General features: G+C 39.8%; 1 protein-coding gene across 1 annotated transcript in view; it reads left to right on the top strand.

Moving 5' to 3' along the window:
• CTDP1 (CTD phosphatase subunit 1) overlaps positions 1 to 20937 on the top strand; it is a 47209-nt gene that overhangs the window by 23626 nt on the left and 2646 nt on the right. Inside the window, exons 10-12 of the mRNA XM_079983764.1 lie at positions 1142 to 1372; positions 3622 to 3781; positions 9775 to 9947. Of these exons, the coding sequence (XP_079839890.1) occupies positions 1142 to 1372; positions 3622 to 3781; positions 9775 to 9947 (564 nt within the window). The remainder of the gene's footprint in view (positions 1 to 1141; positions 1373 to 3621; positions 3782 to 9774; positions 9948 to 20937) is intronic.

Genomic DNA, 20937 nt, shown 5'->3' with positions numbered 1-20937 from the left:
GGGCCAAAGGCAAAAGTGGACTGAGCAATTAATGTAATTTTTACCTTTGTACAGTGGGCTTGATGTTCATACACCCCTCTCTATGCTCCAGGAAGGAATGAGGCATTGTCAGAGTTCAGGGACATATTTCAACCAGATGCTAGCAATCAAGAAGGGTGTGGAGCTGGACCAGTAGGGAGTGGGTCCTGAGGAGCAGGTGCGGCCTAGGGAGAGTCCCAAAGACCAGATAGAGATACTTGTGGGGGCTGCATAAAACCTCTTTTAAGGTTCCCCATCCCTAATTTAGCTTTATGTAGCCAGGCTATGTGTTCTAAAACTTAAATACATTAAGAAATGGTGCTTTTCTTTTTGCGAATTTTGGATAAGGACCCTCACTTTATTTATTTTTTAATGACCTAATGGTGGAATACCTAGAAGTTTTCTGACACAAATCAAGAAGTTTTTGCCAGTGTTTACATCGCTGATGAATTTCCTTTTCTACATTTTTTTACTTTTCTGTTTTTCTGTTTTCCAAAAATGTTGCTGATCTATGGTTGAAAGTTCAAACCCACTATGTATACTGTGGGCCAACTTTGGCAAGTGGGCAGGACCACCCACCTGTCGATTATCTGGCATCATCATGACACTAGATGATCGACATATGTCAACAAATTAGCCTGTTGGAGTGGGAAAAGAGAGTTCAAAGGGCTTTCTCAGTCCTTTTCACAGTGCTTTCCAAATGTGCAACGGCCAGTTGATTGTCAGACACTGGGAAATGCTGCACACATGTCTGACCAAACTTTTCAAGCCCTGTGTTAACACTTGGAAGTTCTGGGCACAATGCTGTGCTAGTTGTTGGATGCTTGGGAAGCACTGTGCAAGGGGCTTTTCAGGCCTTGCAAATTAGCAGCACTTGCAGAGCACATTTCAGCCAAGCCCTGCACTTACTTGCCCCACATTTGACATATGTCCCATACCTGCCCCTGTATGACATCAGGTGTAGGGCAGGTGGGACAGTGCTGGACTAAAACAGCCAGGAGAGAAGATGTGGTGGGCCAAGTGTGTGTGCTTATTTTTATATACACATATATGTATGTATTTATGTATGTATATGAGGAATGTTGACTGCTAACTTAAGTCTTTTAAACACTTCATCTAACAGAGAGTACAGTCCTGCCATGTTTCCAGATATACACAGTGCTTTCCAGACTGCTCTTTTCCACCCAACTCCCATTCATCCCAAGTGTCAGCCTGGTCCTGAAGTTCGGCTTTATGATCCCAACACCGGAAAATTAATTAGGAAAGGATCTCAAAGCTCCAGCCAGTCTTTGTATATTCAAGCACCAGCTCCTCCTCTCTCTCTGCCCGTCCATGGGGAACATTCCTTATTCAGGTAGATGAACATAACATTTCATAAATCATTTTCAAGTTTTGTTTGGCATTAATATTTTAAACAGGATTGTGAAAGAATAATCCCAAGTGTGTTTTCCTCTTGCAATAGGTGCTCTTGAGTCCATGTGTGACACTACATTTATCCTAAAGAAAAGTATAAGACAGATGTGGCTAACCTTTTTCGCCTGGCTGCATTCACCATTGGGCAGTCCGGGGGTGGGATGTGCATAGCACATGCCAATGGTGTATGTGGCCACTTCACACCCTCGCAAACACAAAATATGCACTATTGGGGTAGCCACAGGTACACACACACACAGCTTCCCTCCTTAGCTGATCCCTGCCATCAGCTGAGCAGGGTGAGGCAATGTTCCCTCGGTACTCGTTGAACAATTGAAGTGATGAACTGGAATGATAAACAGTGAGATGCTTTGTATCCCAATCAGGGTGCTGGATTCTGCCTACCCCAGCTCCATATTTACTTAAAATAAATAAACCTTTCTGCCACTGCTGCCAAACTCAGCGAAGCCTTAGAAACCAGAAAAGGTATGTGTGTAGGGTTCAAGTCCCCCAACAGGATTAGCCACCTGTAATATAAAAGTAGGGAAACAAGAATCCTTCTTCACCCTCTCCCTTATTGTGGTTACTTCTGGCTCAATGGTGTAACGTTGAAAAATGTCGATCGCTTCTCCTACCTAGGCAGATATCTTTCCACAAGGGCCAACATTGATGCCAAAATCCAGCATCGCCTGAGCTCTGTGAGTGTGGCTTTCTCCCGGTTGAAGTGCAGAGTGTTTGAGGACCAGGACATTTGCAGGGAAACCAAAATGCTTGTTTACAAAGCTATTGTACTACCAACCTTACTATATGCTTGTGAAACATGGTCCATTTATAAACGCCATCTCCAGCTCCTCGAAAGATTCCATCAATGGTGTCTCTGAAAAATTTTACACATCACTTGGGAAGACAGGAGAACTAATATCATATCTGTGTACTGGAAGAAGCAGAGATCACCAGTGTTGAAGCAATGATTCTTCAACATCAATTTCGTTGGACTGGTCATGTTGTTCAGATGCCTGATGATTGTCTTCCAAAGCAACTACTCTATTCTGAACTTAAAATTGGAAAGCGTAATGCTGGTGGTCAACAAAAGAGGTTTAAAGACTGTCTCAAGGCAAATCTAAAAAAAAAAGTAGTATAAACACTGACAACTGGGAATCACTGGCCTGCAAGCGCTCCAGTTGGAGGACAGCCTTCACCAAAGGTGTCATGGGCTTTGAAGACACTTGAACTCAGGATGCAAGGGAGAAATGTGCTTAGAGGAAGGCACGCTTGGCAAATCCACACCATGCATGATCAACTCGCGCCCAGAAACCAATGTCCCCACTGTGGAAGGACATGTGGATCCAGAATTGGCCTCCACAGTCACTTACAGACTCATTGTTAAAACTGTGTTTATGTAAGACAATCTTACTCGGCTACGAGTGATCGCCAAGGAAGAAGAACTTCTGGCTAAGCACATTTATATTATCCAAAACAAATTACAGTGGGGCTGAACACTTTTTGACTTTTTTACATAATGTTGTTGTGGTCTAATGCTTTAGAAAAATTGGATCCATTTTTAGTGGCAAAAAAACATAGGCTTTCTTTGGGGTTTGTGTTCTGGTGGGGTGAGAGTCCCAAGTGAGGTGGCTATAGTAAAGGTAAAGGGACCCCTGACCAATAGGTCCAGTCGCGGATGACTCTGGGGTTGCAGCGCTCATCTTGCTTTATTGGCTGAGGGAGCCGGCATACAGCTTCCGGGTCATGTGGCCAGCATGACTAAGCTGCTTCTGGCGAACCAGAACAGCGCACAGAAACACCGTTTACCTTCCCACCGGAGCAGTACCTATTTATCTACTTGCACTTTGATGTGCTTTCAAACTGCTAGGTTTCTACATTTGAAAGAAGATAGGTTCCCAAACTTTTGCCTAATTTGTCCGTGGGAGAACAAGTGCTACTGTGGGAATCAGGGTCATGAGTGGCTCACTCTTTTTGCATTTCTAATTGACAAAGCTTTAACATTACCTTCAGAAGTCTTTGAAGTGTGGAAAAGGGAAATCCATATTGAGCAACATGAAGAATGGGGCAAAGTTTTCCACTGTATGAGTTTTGAAATGGATCTGTATTACAAACTGAATCTATCCTGACATTCTATTCAGTTCAGATCATAACAATTAAGTAATACAAAGCTTCTGAATCTTTTTTCAGAGTTGTTCAACCACACCAACAGCTTTTTGATGAAGAGGAGATGCCAGTAAGTGAGAATGAAGAGCCTGGCCCATCTAAACGGAAACGCCAGCCAAGTATGTCTGAAACAATGCCACTATACACTCTTTGTAAAGAAGATTTAGAAAGTATGGATAAAGAGGTGAGTTTGATTGTGTACTGCTGAGTAATTAATTGACATGACACTTTTTAGTGCAGTAGAGATATCCAAGTGCCTCTAGAGTATGGGAAGATGAAGAGTGAGGGTTAAGCTCAAAAATGAGATTTTTAATTTCCATTGATAAAATGGGTTATCATAATGCTTCATCTGGAACTTGAATGTGGAAATATCATCTGTTTCTTAGCATAACATACATTTTATATTCATTCAGAGGGAATTTGACTGCACAGTTTTGTTGCAATTAATACCCAGTGTTTCCTACCTGAGGCTCATCTGTATATAGTTGGTTACATGTAACATACTGCAGAACATGTAATAGATATTAAATATTTTAATTGTATAGTTACTTAATATCTGGCCCTGCTTTCCTTTCCTGACAAGAAATATCACTTTTTATGTGTGTAGCAGATATGAAATGAAAGTTGAATATTATGAAGTCTTATTCTGAAACGTATACACTCAAATGAGAGGAAGTTGAGCTATTTTTTGAAATACCTTGATGCATAGATTTTTTCCCCTTTATCTCATTTTCACCCAATAATATTTTTGCTTCACACTTCAGAACTTATCACCGCAATTCCTGAAGTTGAAACACAATTAGAAATGAAATCCAGGGACTCTATAATCTTAGCAGATACACTAGAGCCTCAGTGGCACCTGCAGCCCATAGTTCATGCAGTGTTCTTATGAAGGATGCCCTTTGTATCCCTTCAGCCTTATGATGGGAAAGTAAAACTTTTGTATTTGGATGCTGAAGAATAGTGGGGAAATTGGAGCTTTCTTCCTTAGTTTCTTAATAATACTGATTTTATTTTGCATATGTGTGTGTCAGAATTGCTTGCTCCAGAGAATGTCATTTCTTTATTTCCATCTACTCAGCTTTTATTCTCTGTATGAATTGTAAAAATGTTAAGTCCTGTATAGGCAATTACTAAGAATAGCTGCAATCTGCATAAGCATTTTTTAAATAAATAGTGGCTAGATCCCCTGCTGCTATGGAGAAACTGCTAGCAGCCTATAATCTGAAGATGAATAACTCCCCAAGAACCACACACTGTTTACTTTAATAGTTGAATAAAAATTTCCCCACAAATGGTCAAGTCCTTACAAGTTTTTGCAGAGGTACATTAGTTCTGATAGCAGTAATCAAAAGCACTGCCTCAACTTGTCTTTATGTTCACACACATCAAATGTGCTGGATGTTTCAGCCTGTTTTGGTCTCCTGCTGGTCCATTTGCTGGAGGCAGAATGGACTTGCAACCTACATGGATGCTTTCCCAGAATGTATGTAGAATTGTACTGGGGAGTATTGGCTGATTCTTATAACGTGTCCCAGTCTTAAGGTGCCCTGAAACTTAGAATTAGTTGAATTGGAGACTCCTGTTATCCATTTGCATTCCTTAAGACATAGTAAAACGGGAAGTTGGAAGTTTCAGCTGGAGGGCTGCATTCCTTTGTGGACAATGTGGGAGCTGCATGCAGGTAGGAGACAGGGTCAGAGATGCAACTGGGCAGAACACAAGATTGGCTTTTGTCTCTGTCCAGTAGATTACAACCAGGCACCAAAAGTCAGAGGCTTCTGCATCCACCCACACTTCTATGCTCTATCCTGGCAAATTAGAGTCATCATTATAGTTCAATGGCAGTATAACAAGCCTGGAAAAGAAAGAAGATTTCTAGGAACCTCGTTTTAGTTTGCTTTGAAAGTTATCCACGCTGTATCCTACAAAGCAGACCTAGACAGTATGCAATTGTTTCTTCTTATCAAGATCCTTTTCTCTGTATCAAAAGGAAACTGTATTCTGCTTGTTGATTTTTAGCATCCCTGAAGAACACAGGAAATCAAAGTGTAACCTGCAACAACATGTTTGCATTCTGCTCCTGAAGAGGAGTGCTTCAAGATTCTAGTCATCCTGGAACAGCAGCTATGTAGCGGCACATGGTTTTTTGCCCGTAACTCCACCCAATCTCTAGTCTGCCCATCCCTTTCTCTTATATAAAAATAAGAGTGTTCCTAGTTCTGAGATTCTTCGTCTACCTACAAGAGGCTTAGGAAATCATGTTACCACCAGACCCCGCAAAAGGTGTATTGACAACTGAGAGGTTGAAATAAATTTCTGGGTTACCACCAGACCCCGCAAGAGGTATATTGACAACTGAGTGGTTGAAATAAATTTCTGGGTTACCACCAGACCCCACAAAAGGTGTATTGACAACTGAGTGGTTGAAATAAATTTCTGGGTCCAAGCTGGTGTGTCGTCCCCCCCCCCCCAGGAGCGGCTGCACCATTTCAGTTTGTTAGGTTTGCATACCTGTTTAAGGTAGCATTACCAGTTCAAGTTTTGTGTGTTTGTTGTCAGCACCAAGAGTCTTCACAAAAGTATTCCACCTCAGGTAGAAAGGTGTTTTTAGTTTACCACCTCCTGAGGTCCCCTTCGAGCTAGAAAGCCTACAAGACATTCAGCACACTTTCAACGCTAGAATTTCACAGCTTCCTGGTTAAGAAATAAAAAGCCATATCCTGCCCTCTCAGAACATTCAATACCCTAGGGCCGTAATGGACACAGCCTAAGTCCAGGTAGTCCTGTCTCCAAAAAGCTTAATGAACCTGTGTCCAGGCATTTCTTCCTAGATTACCAGAATATCAGCAGACCTAATGTCCTTGTTACATTCACTAAGCCTCATGGCTTCTTGTCTAGGCATCCTGCCTTTGGTTTACAGTTACTTCAGTGGTTCCTCCACCACCACCAGAAGACCATAGCACAGAACAGTCACTTTCCAGTGTCCTGCCATGCCAACTCCACTCTGTTCTCCAGTGGTAGCTGAACCCTGGCAACCTAACCACAAGTGCCCCTTCCAGGAGCCTCCCTTGGTCATCCTCATGGGTGCCAGCCTTGAGGGCTGCGGAGCTCATTACCAAAACCCTATGTTTCAAAGGAATTTAGTCTCCCTCAGAGGCCAAGAACAGTATCAGCTGGCAATAACTTTGAGCAGTCAAGTTAGCACCTGAAGCCACCAACACGTCCTATGAGCCTATGGCGTAACCAACCTGGTTCCCTTCATAGATTCTTAGACTCTAACTCCTATCAGCCAGTATAACCAATAATCAGAAATGATGGAAGGTGGCTTTCAATGACATCAGTAGTGTGCCATGTGGACTCTAGAGGGATCAGGTTTTGGGATGGCTGCAATTCCTTTTCCTATAATATTGAGTGGTGCAGGAACAGTTATGGCTCTTGGAGTGTGAGTGAAAATCTCAAAAATAAAAATCATTTGTAGGCATCTGCTTAATTTTTGCCTTTGAATAACTCTAACAAAAGTGAGGGGGGTTGTTTTAAGGGTGTTGATGGAAATGCCCTGCCCCCCCCCCATCTCCCAAATATGTTTCAAAAAATCTGTTTGACACTAGGTGTTGTTTGACATGACTGTCTGCTCCCAATGTTTTGTTTGGGAGAAGGATGTTTTGTTGCCTTTTCCCCCTTTGTGTCTTCCTTGTAGTGGTGGAGAGACTGCTATGTTAAAGTTACTGGTATAACATAAAAAGCCAGCCTGAGAGCTCTGGAAGTAGAGGCAATACAAGGCAAAAAAGACTAGAAATTAGTTCAGATTCTATTATTATAAAGCCTTTGACTGAGAGGATGCTATACTTCTTAAGTCTGTATGTTAGATGCCTGTGTAGCTGAAGTAAGCTTTGGAATGTTCTCATGAATGCTGGAGGGATCTCAATTCTTAAACTGCATGTGGAAAACAGATCGCACCCTCTCGTTAAAATGGCAGAATGGTTAAATGCATGTTAAAGAATAAGGTGCAATTTAGCACAACCAAGACACTATTATTTTTTATTTATACATAAGTTCGCTTCAAGGATGTTAGTTATTTCTGTACTTGCATTTCAAGTGCTGGAGGGCGCCAGCATGTCTTGTAACTGGTTTCCATCCTCGGGTATGCAGACATTAACATTAAACACTTCTGCAGGAGCATTTATTCAGGAAAAGGCAGAAAATACAGAACTTTGCAGTTTCAAGCAACATGAATTATCTTCCACCACACCTTCTTTATCGACAGTGTATTGCTATACTCTAATCAACATACATGGTGGGCATGGACCTCAGTTCTGATAGAAAATATTTGTTGAAATAAAAGCAATTACCAAACAAAATGCCTTTGAATGTCCACAGCTGGCACTGCTCGGTCTTTTCATGGGAGGTACTTACAGTTTAAAGCAGGCATAGGCAAACTCTGGCCCTCCAGATGTTTGGGACCACAATTCCCATCATCCCTGACAACTGGTTCTGTTAGCTAGGGATGATGGGAATTGTGGTCCCAAACATCTGGAGGGCCAGAGTTTGCGTATGCCTGGTTTAAAGCTTTAATAAGTTCTCTTTTACTAGTGACCAGGTTTGTAATAACAAGATGCAGCAAGAATTTGGAGAATGCTTCTTTGAACCTCCCTGAGACCTGTGGGTATAGGGCGATACACAAATTTAATAAATAATAGTAAAGTTTGTCTGGGGAAAGAGTGGCTGGGGAAACTCAGCCAGATGGGTGGGGTATAAATAAAAAATTATTATTATTATTATTATTATTATTATTATTAAGCACTTGTGGGGAAATTGTCTAACAAAATAAAATTGGCACTAGGTTTAAAGGATAAAGACTCTTTTAGAACTGATCAGTACAGCTTTTTTATCTACGTGACTAAAATGATACATATAATACTTTTTGGTTAATATAAACTACATTCTTGTCTACACAAATGGTTGTGTGGGATAACTACTTATTTGGTTTCTGGGATATTACTTTGGATGTATTGTATTTTATGTGTGTACAATGTTGTATGTTGTAATCTAATAAAACATTTTTTTGTTAGGAATCATAGTAGCTGCTTTTCATTTAGGGTTAACAGAAAATTTCTTAGATCTCATTACATAATTCCACACTTTTCTTTTCCTCAGTATGACCTCCAGTTGAATTTAATCATAGCAACAAATAATGTTTTTCGCCATTGCCTATATGTACAACATGGAATTACAAGTTATTGCAAACATTTCTCTCCAAACATGTATTATTATATCCCTGTTCCTTCAGCTTTGGATACTTTTATTACTTACATTAGAAAATATGCCTTAGATGTTAATCCATAATAGAGTATCAGTCATATCAAGCTCTAGAATGTGAACACAGGCTTTTTTGTCTCAGTAGTCCAATCGTAAGCACATTTATTCTGAAATTTTACTGAAGTCAGAGGAGGCAACTTCATTGTACGTATAATTATGATTGCAGCATCAATGGGATACCAGTTTAGACGAATACCTCCTACTTGCTGTGCTAGTTTGCTCTGTCAATCCAAAAAATATGGTGCTTTGAAGTTTTTCTGTCTTTGATTAAAGCATTCCTACAACCTGAAAGAAAAGGATGCTTTAGAAGTTGTGGATAAAACTTTTAAAGAGTTTTTTCAGACTCATCTCACACTACATATATTTTCTGGTTGTCTCTCTCTATATACAGGTCTCTATATAGGGGGTATAATTCTCTCTCGCTCTATCCCGTCATATACTCTTTCTTTTTCAAGAGTTTTCTATTAATTTTAAACAACTATGATTTGGAAGTAGTCAATCATTATTTATTGATGCCCCACACATCAACAAGAACATGTGCATATTGAAACTTCTCCTGTCGCTTGCTTTCCATACCTAGTATTGGGGCAAAGGTGATTTGATTTGATTTGATTTGATTCAGTTTTATCCAATTTAAAACATTAAATTAAAATGCAGATACTCTTTTTTCACAGATGTAATTGCTCAGTATTCTATTCTCATTTGACTGTTGCATTACTTTATGTATTGCCTTATGCTGCTCTGAGAAGCTTGGAATTTTAAAAGATGCATCAGAAAGTCATTGATACAGATATGCAGTCATTGTGCAATTGTTCTGCTAAACTGTTGTGTCATTACTAATGCTTGATCATTTGGCAGGTTGATGACATATTGGGAGAAGGCAGTGACGACAGCGACAGTGAAAAAAAGAAGACAGGAGATGGAAAGGCAGCACCACAGAGTAAAGCAAAAGAAACTGTAAATGTAAAAATAGAAGAGAGACCTGCTTCGACATCTTCATGTGAAAGAAGCTTGACAGGCAGTGTACCCAGGTATGTGCTCTTTACCTTATTAAAATGAATAGTGTTGGTGTTCTCTGCATTATATTTCTTTCACCTACTACTTCTTTAAAGTGCATATAAAAATTATGTAACAGACTTCCAAAGCTTTTCTGCCAGTATGCATAAGAAAGTCTGAAGATCCTGGAACTTGGATGAAATAACCGTGGCTTACATTAACTACAGTTCCTTGGGTGTAGATGAATGTTAAAGTGCAGTTTCTATACATATAAAAACAGATGCAAAAGCCTCTGATCTCTTATTACAGCTATGCTAGAAGAGCAAGAAACAAAGTGCATGAACCCAAGGCTTGCAGCTGCTTATTACTGTCACAGTAAACCATGGTTTATGATAACGTTCAAAATTGCCTGTTGATAAACTGAGAGGGAATGCCTGCAATCTTGTGGCAGCAGCAGGGAAGAGGAGAAATGCATGACCCTGAGGTTCATTCATATAATGCTAAATCATAGTTTACTGTTGCATCTGAATGAAGTCACTGTCTCAGTAATCCTTATAGCAACCCTTTAAGGTTAGGGCAATATTATACCTATATTGCAGTGGTAACAGCCAAGGCTGAGAAAATGGTGCCTTACCTATGGCCACTGTATAAGTTATGACCGAGGTGAAGTTTGGACTAGGAAATTTCACACTCAAAAGAGTGCAGTCCTGGTTTATGATTCCTCAGAGTCAAGTCCCAATTTGGTTTGTGGGGCTTAATTCTATGCATATACAGTCGTACCTTGGTTCGCGAATGCCTTGTGACTCGAACATTTTGGCTTCCAACATTTGTGAATGTTCTTTGGAACCCGAATGTCCGATGTGGCTTCTGATTGAGTGCAGGAAGCTCCTGCAGCCAATCGGAGGCCGCGCCTTGGTTTTCAAATGTTTTCAGAAGTCTAATGGACTTCCGGAACAGATTCCATTTGAGAACCAAGGTATGACTACAAGATTGAAGACTTATCCATTTTGCTTTTTGGCTAAAGTCTGCAGGAGTTCCCTACAAAACTGAGCACAGGTTTGCTTTTTAAATTTTAGAAGACATTGTAGTTTAAAAATTCAGAACATGAAACAATGGCGCTTTTACCAAATAAATCTACATCTTTGAATATTATCCAGGTTTCCTGCCATGTTAAATATTATTAACATCTATTGTAGAAATGAATGCTTGCTTGGTCAGATGATATGCAAATGCTGTGCTTTTTCAGGTCTCTAAATTATAGTACTGGCTGTCAGGGCAATAATATGGCACACAATACAGCTTCTATAATAAATACATAAAATTACTCAAACGTATAAGATGTGTACCCTTAACAGTGGCAACAATTCTCTCATGACTGCTAGCTTGACCCCAAACTACCAATTATCATGCACTGTAAAGCATGCACTCTTATTAACAGCTCTGTGCACAGACCTTCAGAGCCTCCCTTATGCTTTTTTACCTACAGAAATCTAATAAACCCATAAGTGAAGATGACAGATGCAGCTTCTAAAACATCTGGGGAGTTTAAAATCATAATTCACAAGTAGGATCCTTTACATTTTTTAAGGGTAGTCTTTGCTAGCTGTTCCATCTAAAACCAGTTCTGCATATCTTAAGAGATTTGGCAAACCTCTGTGAAAAGTTACAGCTATTTGCATAGTGAGTAATCCTTTGCACACAGAGCTGATGTAAAGCACGCCAGGGTAAGTTCAGCTGGCAAGTTACACCAGATCCAAACCCAGTTCAGTAGCAAGGCAGCAGCAGCCGCTCAAGTCTGGCAGAGGGAAAACAAGCCTTTAAAATAGTGTTCAGTGCCAGCTTGCCAGGTCACATGATGGAACTGAATGGGCCTAGGATCTAGCCTATGTTCCCCCTCCCCCTCTGGTTCCATCTGCAGAACACCACTTTTTAGGCACTTACACCAGCTTTGGTTCAGTCAACTGAGGCTGGAATGAGCACATTATGCCAGCATATCTTCTGCTGAGCCAGACTTAACACTGGCCAACCTGGGAATCAGCCAGCTGAGCCAAAGATCGGTTGCACATTAAGCTGCTCAGCCCAGCAGATCTTGCCATAGGATTACTGCTCTAGTCTCTCATTTCTCAGAATAATGAATTCACCCTTTGTACTTCAACATTTCTTAGAACATACCACTTCATTGTTCATGCACATGAAATGCATGTGCTTTTTGACTATAACTCCTGACTGTTTTCCTTTTCACCACCTGTGTAGTATACAAAGTTAGAAACACGTCAGTCTTCTCCATAACAAGATACAACATTTATTTATTACATTTAGCTGCATTTGCTCAATAATAGAACTTATTATTACTTTCTTATATTCTAATTATTTATTAATCTGAACCAGGTCAGAGTTCATTAAGCACTAGTTTTTTGAAAACAAAAAAACAGGGAATACATTATGGATCTTCCAAGATATGTTGGAACATGCTAATTCCCCATGAGCTCTTGGGAGTTTCTCAAAGAGCTTAGGAATGGAAAACATCTATGATGTTTCTCCATGTGGGTAGTTCCTTCCCATTCCTCTTTAGTTGAGACGCTTCCATAATTTCTCTGCAGAATTAGAGTGCAGCATCAGATGGAACAGAAGTTTATCTCATGAGAATTACACATGGATTCTCCTCCACACGCAATGTTATGAGTGCTTGCAGTTTCAACAGTGGTCAAATAAATAGCAGCAAGAGTCATAAGTACCATATTTAAAAAAAACTCACCTGTTATCAGAAACTTGAAAGAAATTGCTGAAAAAGAGAAGACGGATGGGATTCTCTTGCACTTTTCTCTGCCAGTGTCCTTGTACCAAAAAGTTACCTATATATAGCCTCTAAAGGCTATTTCTAAGGAAGACAAATGTATACCAGAACAATTTATTAACTTCACCGTCTGTTGTCTATACATTTTTCTTTCTTCTATCACTTGACAGTTTCCATAGATCTACAACTTGATGGGATGCAAGCTCATGAATAATACTGTTATGATTTACAACGGGCTGCAAAACCTCATTTTGGACAGAACGTTTCATAGCATCCTTTTCAATAAGAAAAATACTCTTAGGTCATTGTCCTACATACTACACTGCATCAGACTCCCAATTTTGCTGTTATACAATCCAGTCAAGAATACATTGGTTTGATGTTTTGTTTCTCAAGATGTTCAATAGGATTTTCAAATAGTGTCATTTCTTGCCTTTTATAACTTGGCCAAGTTATCCAAAGTGGTAGAGCTGGACAAGTAAAGATCACAGGAAGAGATGTCGGGATTTAAGAGCTTCGTAAAACAATGGCATATACACTACCAACCCCAATAATAGCAAGTCGTTCCTTTTCCTTTCAAGTAATTTAATAGATCTTGGATGCAGGAAAAACCATACGGTGGTATATAGGGCACTAGCCGTGATTCATGAATTCATAAGCGGGGAACCATTCTTTTACAGGAAAAATTCACCCGTATTATAAATTTGAAAAATAATTGTCTGGGTCATTTTTCATATTGTAGTAATGAATGGGTGATGAATAGATTCTAAAAGTGCATATATGCAACAGAACTCTGGAAATGTCTGTTAATCAATATTTCTATTGTGCTTTTACAATGAGAATGGAGGTCAAATTCTTTCCTGGAACTTAGCACAGATAAAATATATCTGCATCAAAATAATGTTATTTTCTGTATAAACACATTTTTTAGCTGGAAGATTTTCAGAGACAAAAAGAGACAAAAGCCAAAACGTAGTTAGATACCCAGATGTTACTTGACTGTAACATTCCCAAACCACTCTAGTTGCAGCAGGATAGTTAAGAAAAGCATACCTAGTTTTTCTTTCTAGGTCATGAATGTGAGTATGATGACTTATATCCCCTTTGATTTATCCTTAGAGAATTTCATTATCTGTACAAAGTATCTAACCTTTGAATTCTACTAAGTTCTTTACTGCATTGATATCACTTGACAGAGGATGGTACGATTTAAAGTATGCATGGTGCGCAAGTGATAGATTTAAAATATTCTTTCATCTTTCTTCAGCATTTTTCTTTTTTGTTGTTGAACAAAAAGTACAGGTGCAAAACTGTTTTTTTATACTTAGTAGAGCTTTGCCCATGAGTTCTAAATTCTTAATTCTTTAAAGTGATAAACTACTAGGGCCAGCTCAGATATTCAGTAGTTCCTACTCGAAGACAAAAAGAGGGTTAGAACTCCCCACCCCTGATTTCAAACTCTTGGCCTAATATAAATAGTGCAGCCATTCTGGAAATGCACTAAAAACTACAACATTTTTGGCATATGTGATATTTTTCAGGCAGATTTTTATACCTAATACAAGCTGATTTTTTTATTCTACGCTTCAGTTGATCCACCATATCATCTTTCCTTATTCTCGTATGTGCCACAGTCCTTAGCCCCTTCATTCATCTGTCATGGCTCTCAAAATTATTGATTCACTCTCATGTGTTTTGCTGCTACTTGCTGATGTCTAGTTTTCTGTCATGTCATGTCTCCTCTCCCATCCCTGATCTCCTCCTCACTGTCATCCCAGCATAACATTCCTAGGTAAGACATAGCTCTGTCTGAAACAGAGCAATGAAATTTAAGTTTATAATATTTCTGTCACTGCTGGAGAATGTAGTTTCATCCAAGTTCCTCCTCCATAGTCAAAAGTCTTTACTGACGTGTCCTTTATTTATTTTACCTCCTCCACTCCCATGTCACTCTTCCCAATCCTGTCTCCACTTCTAATTATAAATCTATGGCCAAGTATCCCCTTTTTTTGCTACTTTCTGTCTCATGAATATTATTAGACCTCAGGGCAGGAATTATTACTTCTCTACAATGCCTATCATCTTAGCACTACATCAGTGCTAAATAGTGAGTTTACTTCCTGCTTTGAATAAAAAGTACAGTTAATATGACTTGAACTTTAAGTGCTATGTTGCTTCAAAAATATTTTCTCTCTTTTTATTTTAATACTGCGTAAATATGTCTTATCTTCTTAATGTCCTGAGACTTGAGTGCTGTCAAAGTTGTTTCAGTTATGTAAGGAAAGCTCTCATGGGTTTAAAGAGAACTTTAAAAGACCCTTTTATCATAGCTTGATCTTGAGCGTTGTTAGCCTCAGTATGACTTGGCTTTGAGACAATAGTCGTGGCATGTGTGAAGGTCAGACGTGGCAAAAAAAATGCCAAATAAAACTCCAGACAGTGATTGCTTCACAGAAAAAGACAATGCCAGCAAAAAGAATGATGCAGAGGGGGGAGTGATAATCACAGTAGGAATATTTTTCATTTTTGGGAATTTCTACTGATCTACTGACTATGGAAGTGAGAGCTGGACTATAAAGAAGGCTGATCGCTGAAGAATTGATGCTTTTGAATTATGGTGCTGGAGGAGACTCTTGAGAGTCCCATGGACTGCAAGAAGATCAAACCTCTCCATTCTTAAGGAAATCAGCCCTGAGTGCGCACTGGAAGGACAGATCCTGAAGCTGAGGCTCCAATACTTTGGCCACCTCATGAGAAGAGAAGACTCCCTGGAAAAGACCCTGATGTTGGGAAAGATGGAGGGCACAAGGAGAAGGGGACGACAGAGGATGAGACGGTTGGACAGTGTTCTCGAAGCTACCAGCATGAGTTTGACCAAACTGCAGGAGGCTTCCCCTGTTTAACCCTGTAAATGTAGTCATTGTTTTGTTCTGAGGTTGAAAGTAAGCAATAGTGGCTTAGAAGTACAGTGGTACCTCTAGTTACAAACTTAATTCGTTCTGAGGTCCGTTCTTAACCTGAAACTGTTCTTAACTAGAGGCGTGCTTTCGCTAATGGGGCCTCTTGCTGCTGCTGCGCCGCCAGCACATGATTTTCGTTCTCATCCTGGGGCAAAGTTCTCAACTCAAAGTAACTCTTCCAGGTTAGCGGAGTTTGTAAGTTTTTAAGATCAGAAACAAAAAAATGGCATGCTATGTATGGATTCCTTTATAATACCCATAAAGACAGCTAGTGTAATTGGACCATATCCTAACAGTGTTAGGTTTGTTCATTTAATGGATCTTTGACACTTTTTTAGTGAAAGGTGGCCTTATTGATTAATATTGATGCTGCCTGTGCTGGTTCCTCAGAATAGTTTTTTTGGTTATGGAAGCAGCAATGTATTTCTCTTTAAAATTCCACAATACATTTTAGGAGTCCCATCAAAGTGATATGCAATCAGGGACTTGAGCAGGAATTGTAGGAGGAACAGGCAACTGAAATGCTAACTTACAATAGAATTGCCACTTTCCCCATTCTGTAGACTAAATTAGATAAAATTATTCCTGCTACTTGAATGCTGAGTAGGACTGAGATGGCTTGTCAATCTCTCATACACAGATTCCCATCTGAACCTTGAATTTAAAATTGCTAGAATTATCCCAAGACATAACAATAAGCTGTTTGGCTGTGACTTTTGTTTGAAGTATTATGCAAGCTCCATGTCGCATTGACAACAAAATGTCAGGTACTTTACATGAAGGTAACATGATTACCATATTTCAGGTTAATTTTCTATTTCCAAAATCTGGATGTTTTCACAGACCTCTTTAAAAAAAAGTTATTGTACGATGTAGTAAAACCAGTTAAGATAACTGGATACTTTTATACTACCCAGTGTCTTTCATTCACATTGTAGTCCTAACAGGTAATTGAGTATCATACAGCCTTTGAAACAGAAAGTTGAAACTAATAACTAGCTTCTCCAAGGCCTCCTAATGAATCCAAGAACAACTGAGACTGAAACAGTTGTGCCAAGTACAAACTCAAATTCTTATTCAAGCTCTTTCTGGGAACATGTCGTGAGAAGCAATATAATACAAGCTCTGGGATTTTCTTAGAGACAAGACACTAAAATAAGCATGGAAATACCTTTTCAGTATCCATTGCTATTATATGAAAAGTACAATGAAAGTTGTCAAAGGTATATGCAAGGAACACTTCCCACCCCCCTACCATTACCAGCTTGTATTTAACTCTGATGTGCTATCTAATTGACACAGCTACTATTTAGGTTAATTATATGTCAAAAACTACAGAATGATAGATAGTGACAGTAGACATAGTGTTAAATTAAGCCTGGGATTTTGACAAGGGTAGCTTTTGGGAGCTAACAAAAATAAAATACCCAAAACAAAACCTGATGTTGTAAAGTATTACAAAGAAACCGGAGTACCCCAATATTACTTGCTGCCAGGGGCAAAGGCAAGATTGCGCCCTCGTCTTTCCATTCTGTATGCAGAAAGCAACTAGACAGACACTTGAATCTTACCTAAATAGTGATCATGAGACGACCTTCTCCATTGATTCAGAGGGTAGCAGACTAGCTTAGGGCATATGGAGCAGATCATGTGACACACACAACTCTCCTGGCTCTGAGCCCCTCAGCACGTGACTGTCTCAATCTGATGTTTGGGTCAGCCCTGCTAAGGAAGTGTGTCATGATAACATGATCTCAAGGTGAGGATAGGATTGGCATATGGTACTAGAATGTTTCCCCATTTTTTGCAGTGTGTGACATAGCATACTTGAGCCACCCAAATATGTTAGGAACAGATCCCATCTATTGTTTGCTGTGTTGAAGTATTTTTGCCATGAATTGTGGGGCTGCATAGGTTTTTAAATAAGTTAGTCTGAAATGGAGATTTGCTTTTTCAGGAAAACTAATCAAGCCTGTTCACTGACCCTTAGCAACATGTTATTTGCTTTTTCCTGCTCTCTTTTTGTAGCCTGTTGTAATCTGTGTGATTCAAGCTAATACGTTAAGTATTCGATGTACTGATTCCAAGTGATTCCAAGTAACGTTTACTGTGGAATGCTTTACAACTCCATTTTTTTATTTTAAAAAACCACTAGGTTTTAAAATGAGCATTGGTAATCTGTAGTATACAAAAATTGTTCATGAGATCAGAAATGCATCTAACATAGTTTTCCTAATGAACTCTAAAATGTACCATTCAGCTCTTTGTAATAACTGAAGTGCATTAATCCTGACCACTATAATGTTTAATGGCTCTTTGGCACAAAAGGAAACACTTAAAATGTCTGCACACTAATGTTGGACTAGTTGCTTTCAGTGTAATATGCCCTGAATTGTACTATGGGGATTGACTGAAGTGAATCCATGCATATATAGATGAAATCAGTTATACATCAAAACACATACAAGAGTAAGTTAGAAAATAGCAGTGCAGTTGTATACATGTCTATTCAGAAGTAAGCCACTGAATTCAGTGAGTCTTACTCCCAGGTGCTTCCATCATAAATTGCAGCATCAGAGATTTAATGTGAAGAGATCCAAGAAACCCCCTCAGGGAAGACAATTAAATATAGTAATATAAATTAAACAGGGATGTTTATGTCTGAATACATTGAAGACTGCAGCTCTGGGCAAACATTTTATTATCATGTTTATTTTTATTAGGATAAAGTTAAGTACTACAATTAATATACAGACCTCTTTTCCACTCAAGGAAGATATAAAGACAGTGGCAGAATCTCAGTTATGTGAGCATTTGTTATTCATCATTGTTTCTGTAAATCACATATGGGCAAACTATGGCCACAATCCAGCTCTAGACCCAAATATGAACAGCTCTCATTCTCTGTGATTCTCCTGACATGTTGCAAAGGAAGGATCAGCTCCTTTTGATAGAGAAGGAGACAGAGGGGGCATTACAGGTCACTTTTAAAGAATAGTGACTGGAGACAAGGCAAGTAAAGCCGTTCTCATAAAATTCTTTACAGGGTGTGGGAGTGCTGTTTTAACAAGCCATGAGCCTATCATTTTTCCCTGTTACTTGGGATAATTTCCATTAATCATTTTTAATACATTTTTATTATCATTTCATCACTATGTTGCTTGCTTGTTGTAGGGACTCAGAGGAAAGAAAAAATATTGTTAAGGGAGATTTGATTGTGAAAACCTTTGTGAGCAAAATATTAAAGGACCTCAATTAAGGTGTTAATTGCATTTCTCACGCTAGGTATTTTGGTGTCTGATTGTGGCAATAATTCCTGCATCTTTTGTAAGGTGCTGATCTAAGAGTGTACACACTTGAAATATGCAAGTATGTGAGCTTTTGCAGCATCCTCCCAGAGCTACCCTAGCATGATTGCACCTCAGGATAATTAAAAACAATATTTGAGTTACATCAGGAGACATTCTTTTCTCTTGGATTTCCCAGGAAAGTATTTAACTGCAATTACTATGTACTTGTGCCAGAAGATGTACACCATTAAGCTTCCTTTCCTTGTGTGCTGTCACTTGCTTTTTAGCATTATTGACACACAGGAAGGAGACAGCAAGGTGGAGAAGCATGTGCCCAGCTCACTAATTCTCACTAATTCTGTTGGGAAGAGGATATAGGACCTCTCAGGGTACATAGAGCATGAAGAAGAAATATGCTGTGTGTACTGCACTAGGAAATGGGAAAAGTAGAATGAAAACAAGCCTTCACTATTTCCCAGTTCTTCTTATTCTCTTCCTCTTGCTTCCTACCAGTCAGGGAAGGAAAAGAGTAGAATAGATTCTGCCAGAATGAATTGAACTATAGTTCTCTGAAGTGATGGAAAGCTTCTGAGCATGCTCTGAAGCTTCCATTGTATTACTAGAATCACAGTAGGTAATGAAAATATCCCCTGCTGGTCGTTCCTCCCACCTTTTACAAGTCATGTTTTAGATAGAAAACAGGGAGGGCAAGGGGTGATTGAGCCAAACTAATTACCAGTTTGTGTTCAGCTCATAACTGGTGTGGCTTTTTTAAACAGAGGGAGTTAGTCTCTCCTTTCTGAAAGTCAGTACTATTCCTCATGTTAAGTGTCAGAGACTCAAAGGGAAGGTCTGTTGGATAAGACCAAAGACCCATCTAGTCCAGCATTCTGTTCTCACAGGCAGCTTTGGGATAGCTCACTTGGTAGAGCATGAGACTCTGAATCTCAGGGTCATGGATTCACGCCCACCTTGGGCAAAGAAATGCCTGTATTGCCGGGGATTGGACTAGATGACCCATGTGGTCCCTTCCATCTTTGCAATTATAGGATTCTGTATGACCCCACCGTAACCTGGTTGTTTTTATAATTTCCATACCTCCCTTCATCGGATGATCACAGGGCAGTTTACAATCTAAAAACACAAAAATACATACCACAAAAAATAACATTATCCACCACACACACAGCTTAAAAGGCCGTAGATTAGCAAGTGGTATTCAGAGGCACACTCATACTGGAGGTAGCACAAAACCCACAATGCAGTGTGGGACTTTTCCCACCATTTGCTATCCACTACTAGACGTGGGTGGCGCTGTGGGTTAAACCACAGAGCCCAGGGCTTGCCAATCGGAAGGTCGGCGGTTCGAATCCCCGCCATGGGGTGAGTTCCCATTGCTCAGTTCCAGCTCCTGCCAACCTAGCAGTTCGAAAGCATGTCAAAGTACAAGTAGATAAATAGGTACCTCTCCAGCGGGAAGGTAAACGGCGTTTCCGTGCGCTGCTCTGGTTCACCAGAAGCGGCTTAGTCATGCTGGCCGCATGACCCGGAAGCTGTACGCCGGCTCCCTCGGTCAATAAAGTGAGATGAGTGCCACAACCCCAGAGTCGTCCGCAATTGGACCTAATGGTCAGGGGTCCATTTACCTTTACTTTTACTAGACAGTGGAGGAGGTATTGGGGCCAATTTACACTTAGGCAACGTGCAGGTTTTAGGCTCATTCATCCAGTGCCCCCAAAACACCTATAATGTTTGGAGATGAGACTAGCTCTGGCTACTCAGTATAACACACACGCATGCACCGTTTTTACATATTTACATTCCTCCTTCAGACATAGCAGCCTTGCCCAACCGGCCTGCTGGCTGGGGCTGTTGGGAACTGTGGTCTAAAACAGCTAGAGGGCACCAGGTTGGTGAAGGCTGCATTATAGTATTCTCCAAGCGACACAAGGGAAATGTGTAGCAAATTTGTGTGCTGTGT

This window comes from Podarcis cretensis, assembly GCF_951804945.1.
Source record: "Podarcis cretensis genome assembly, chromosome: 7".
Taxonomy (NCBI): Eukaryota; Metazoa; Chordata; class Lepidosauria; order Squamata; family Lacertidae; genus Podarcis; species Podarcis cretensis.
Note: the sequence above shows the minus strand (reverse complement) of the source record. Positions and strands in the feature narration are given on the sequence as shown.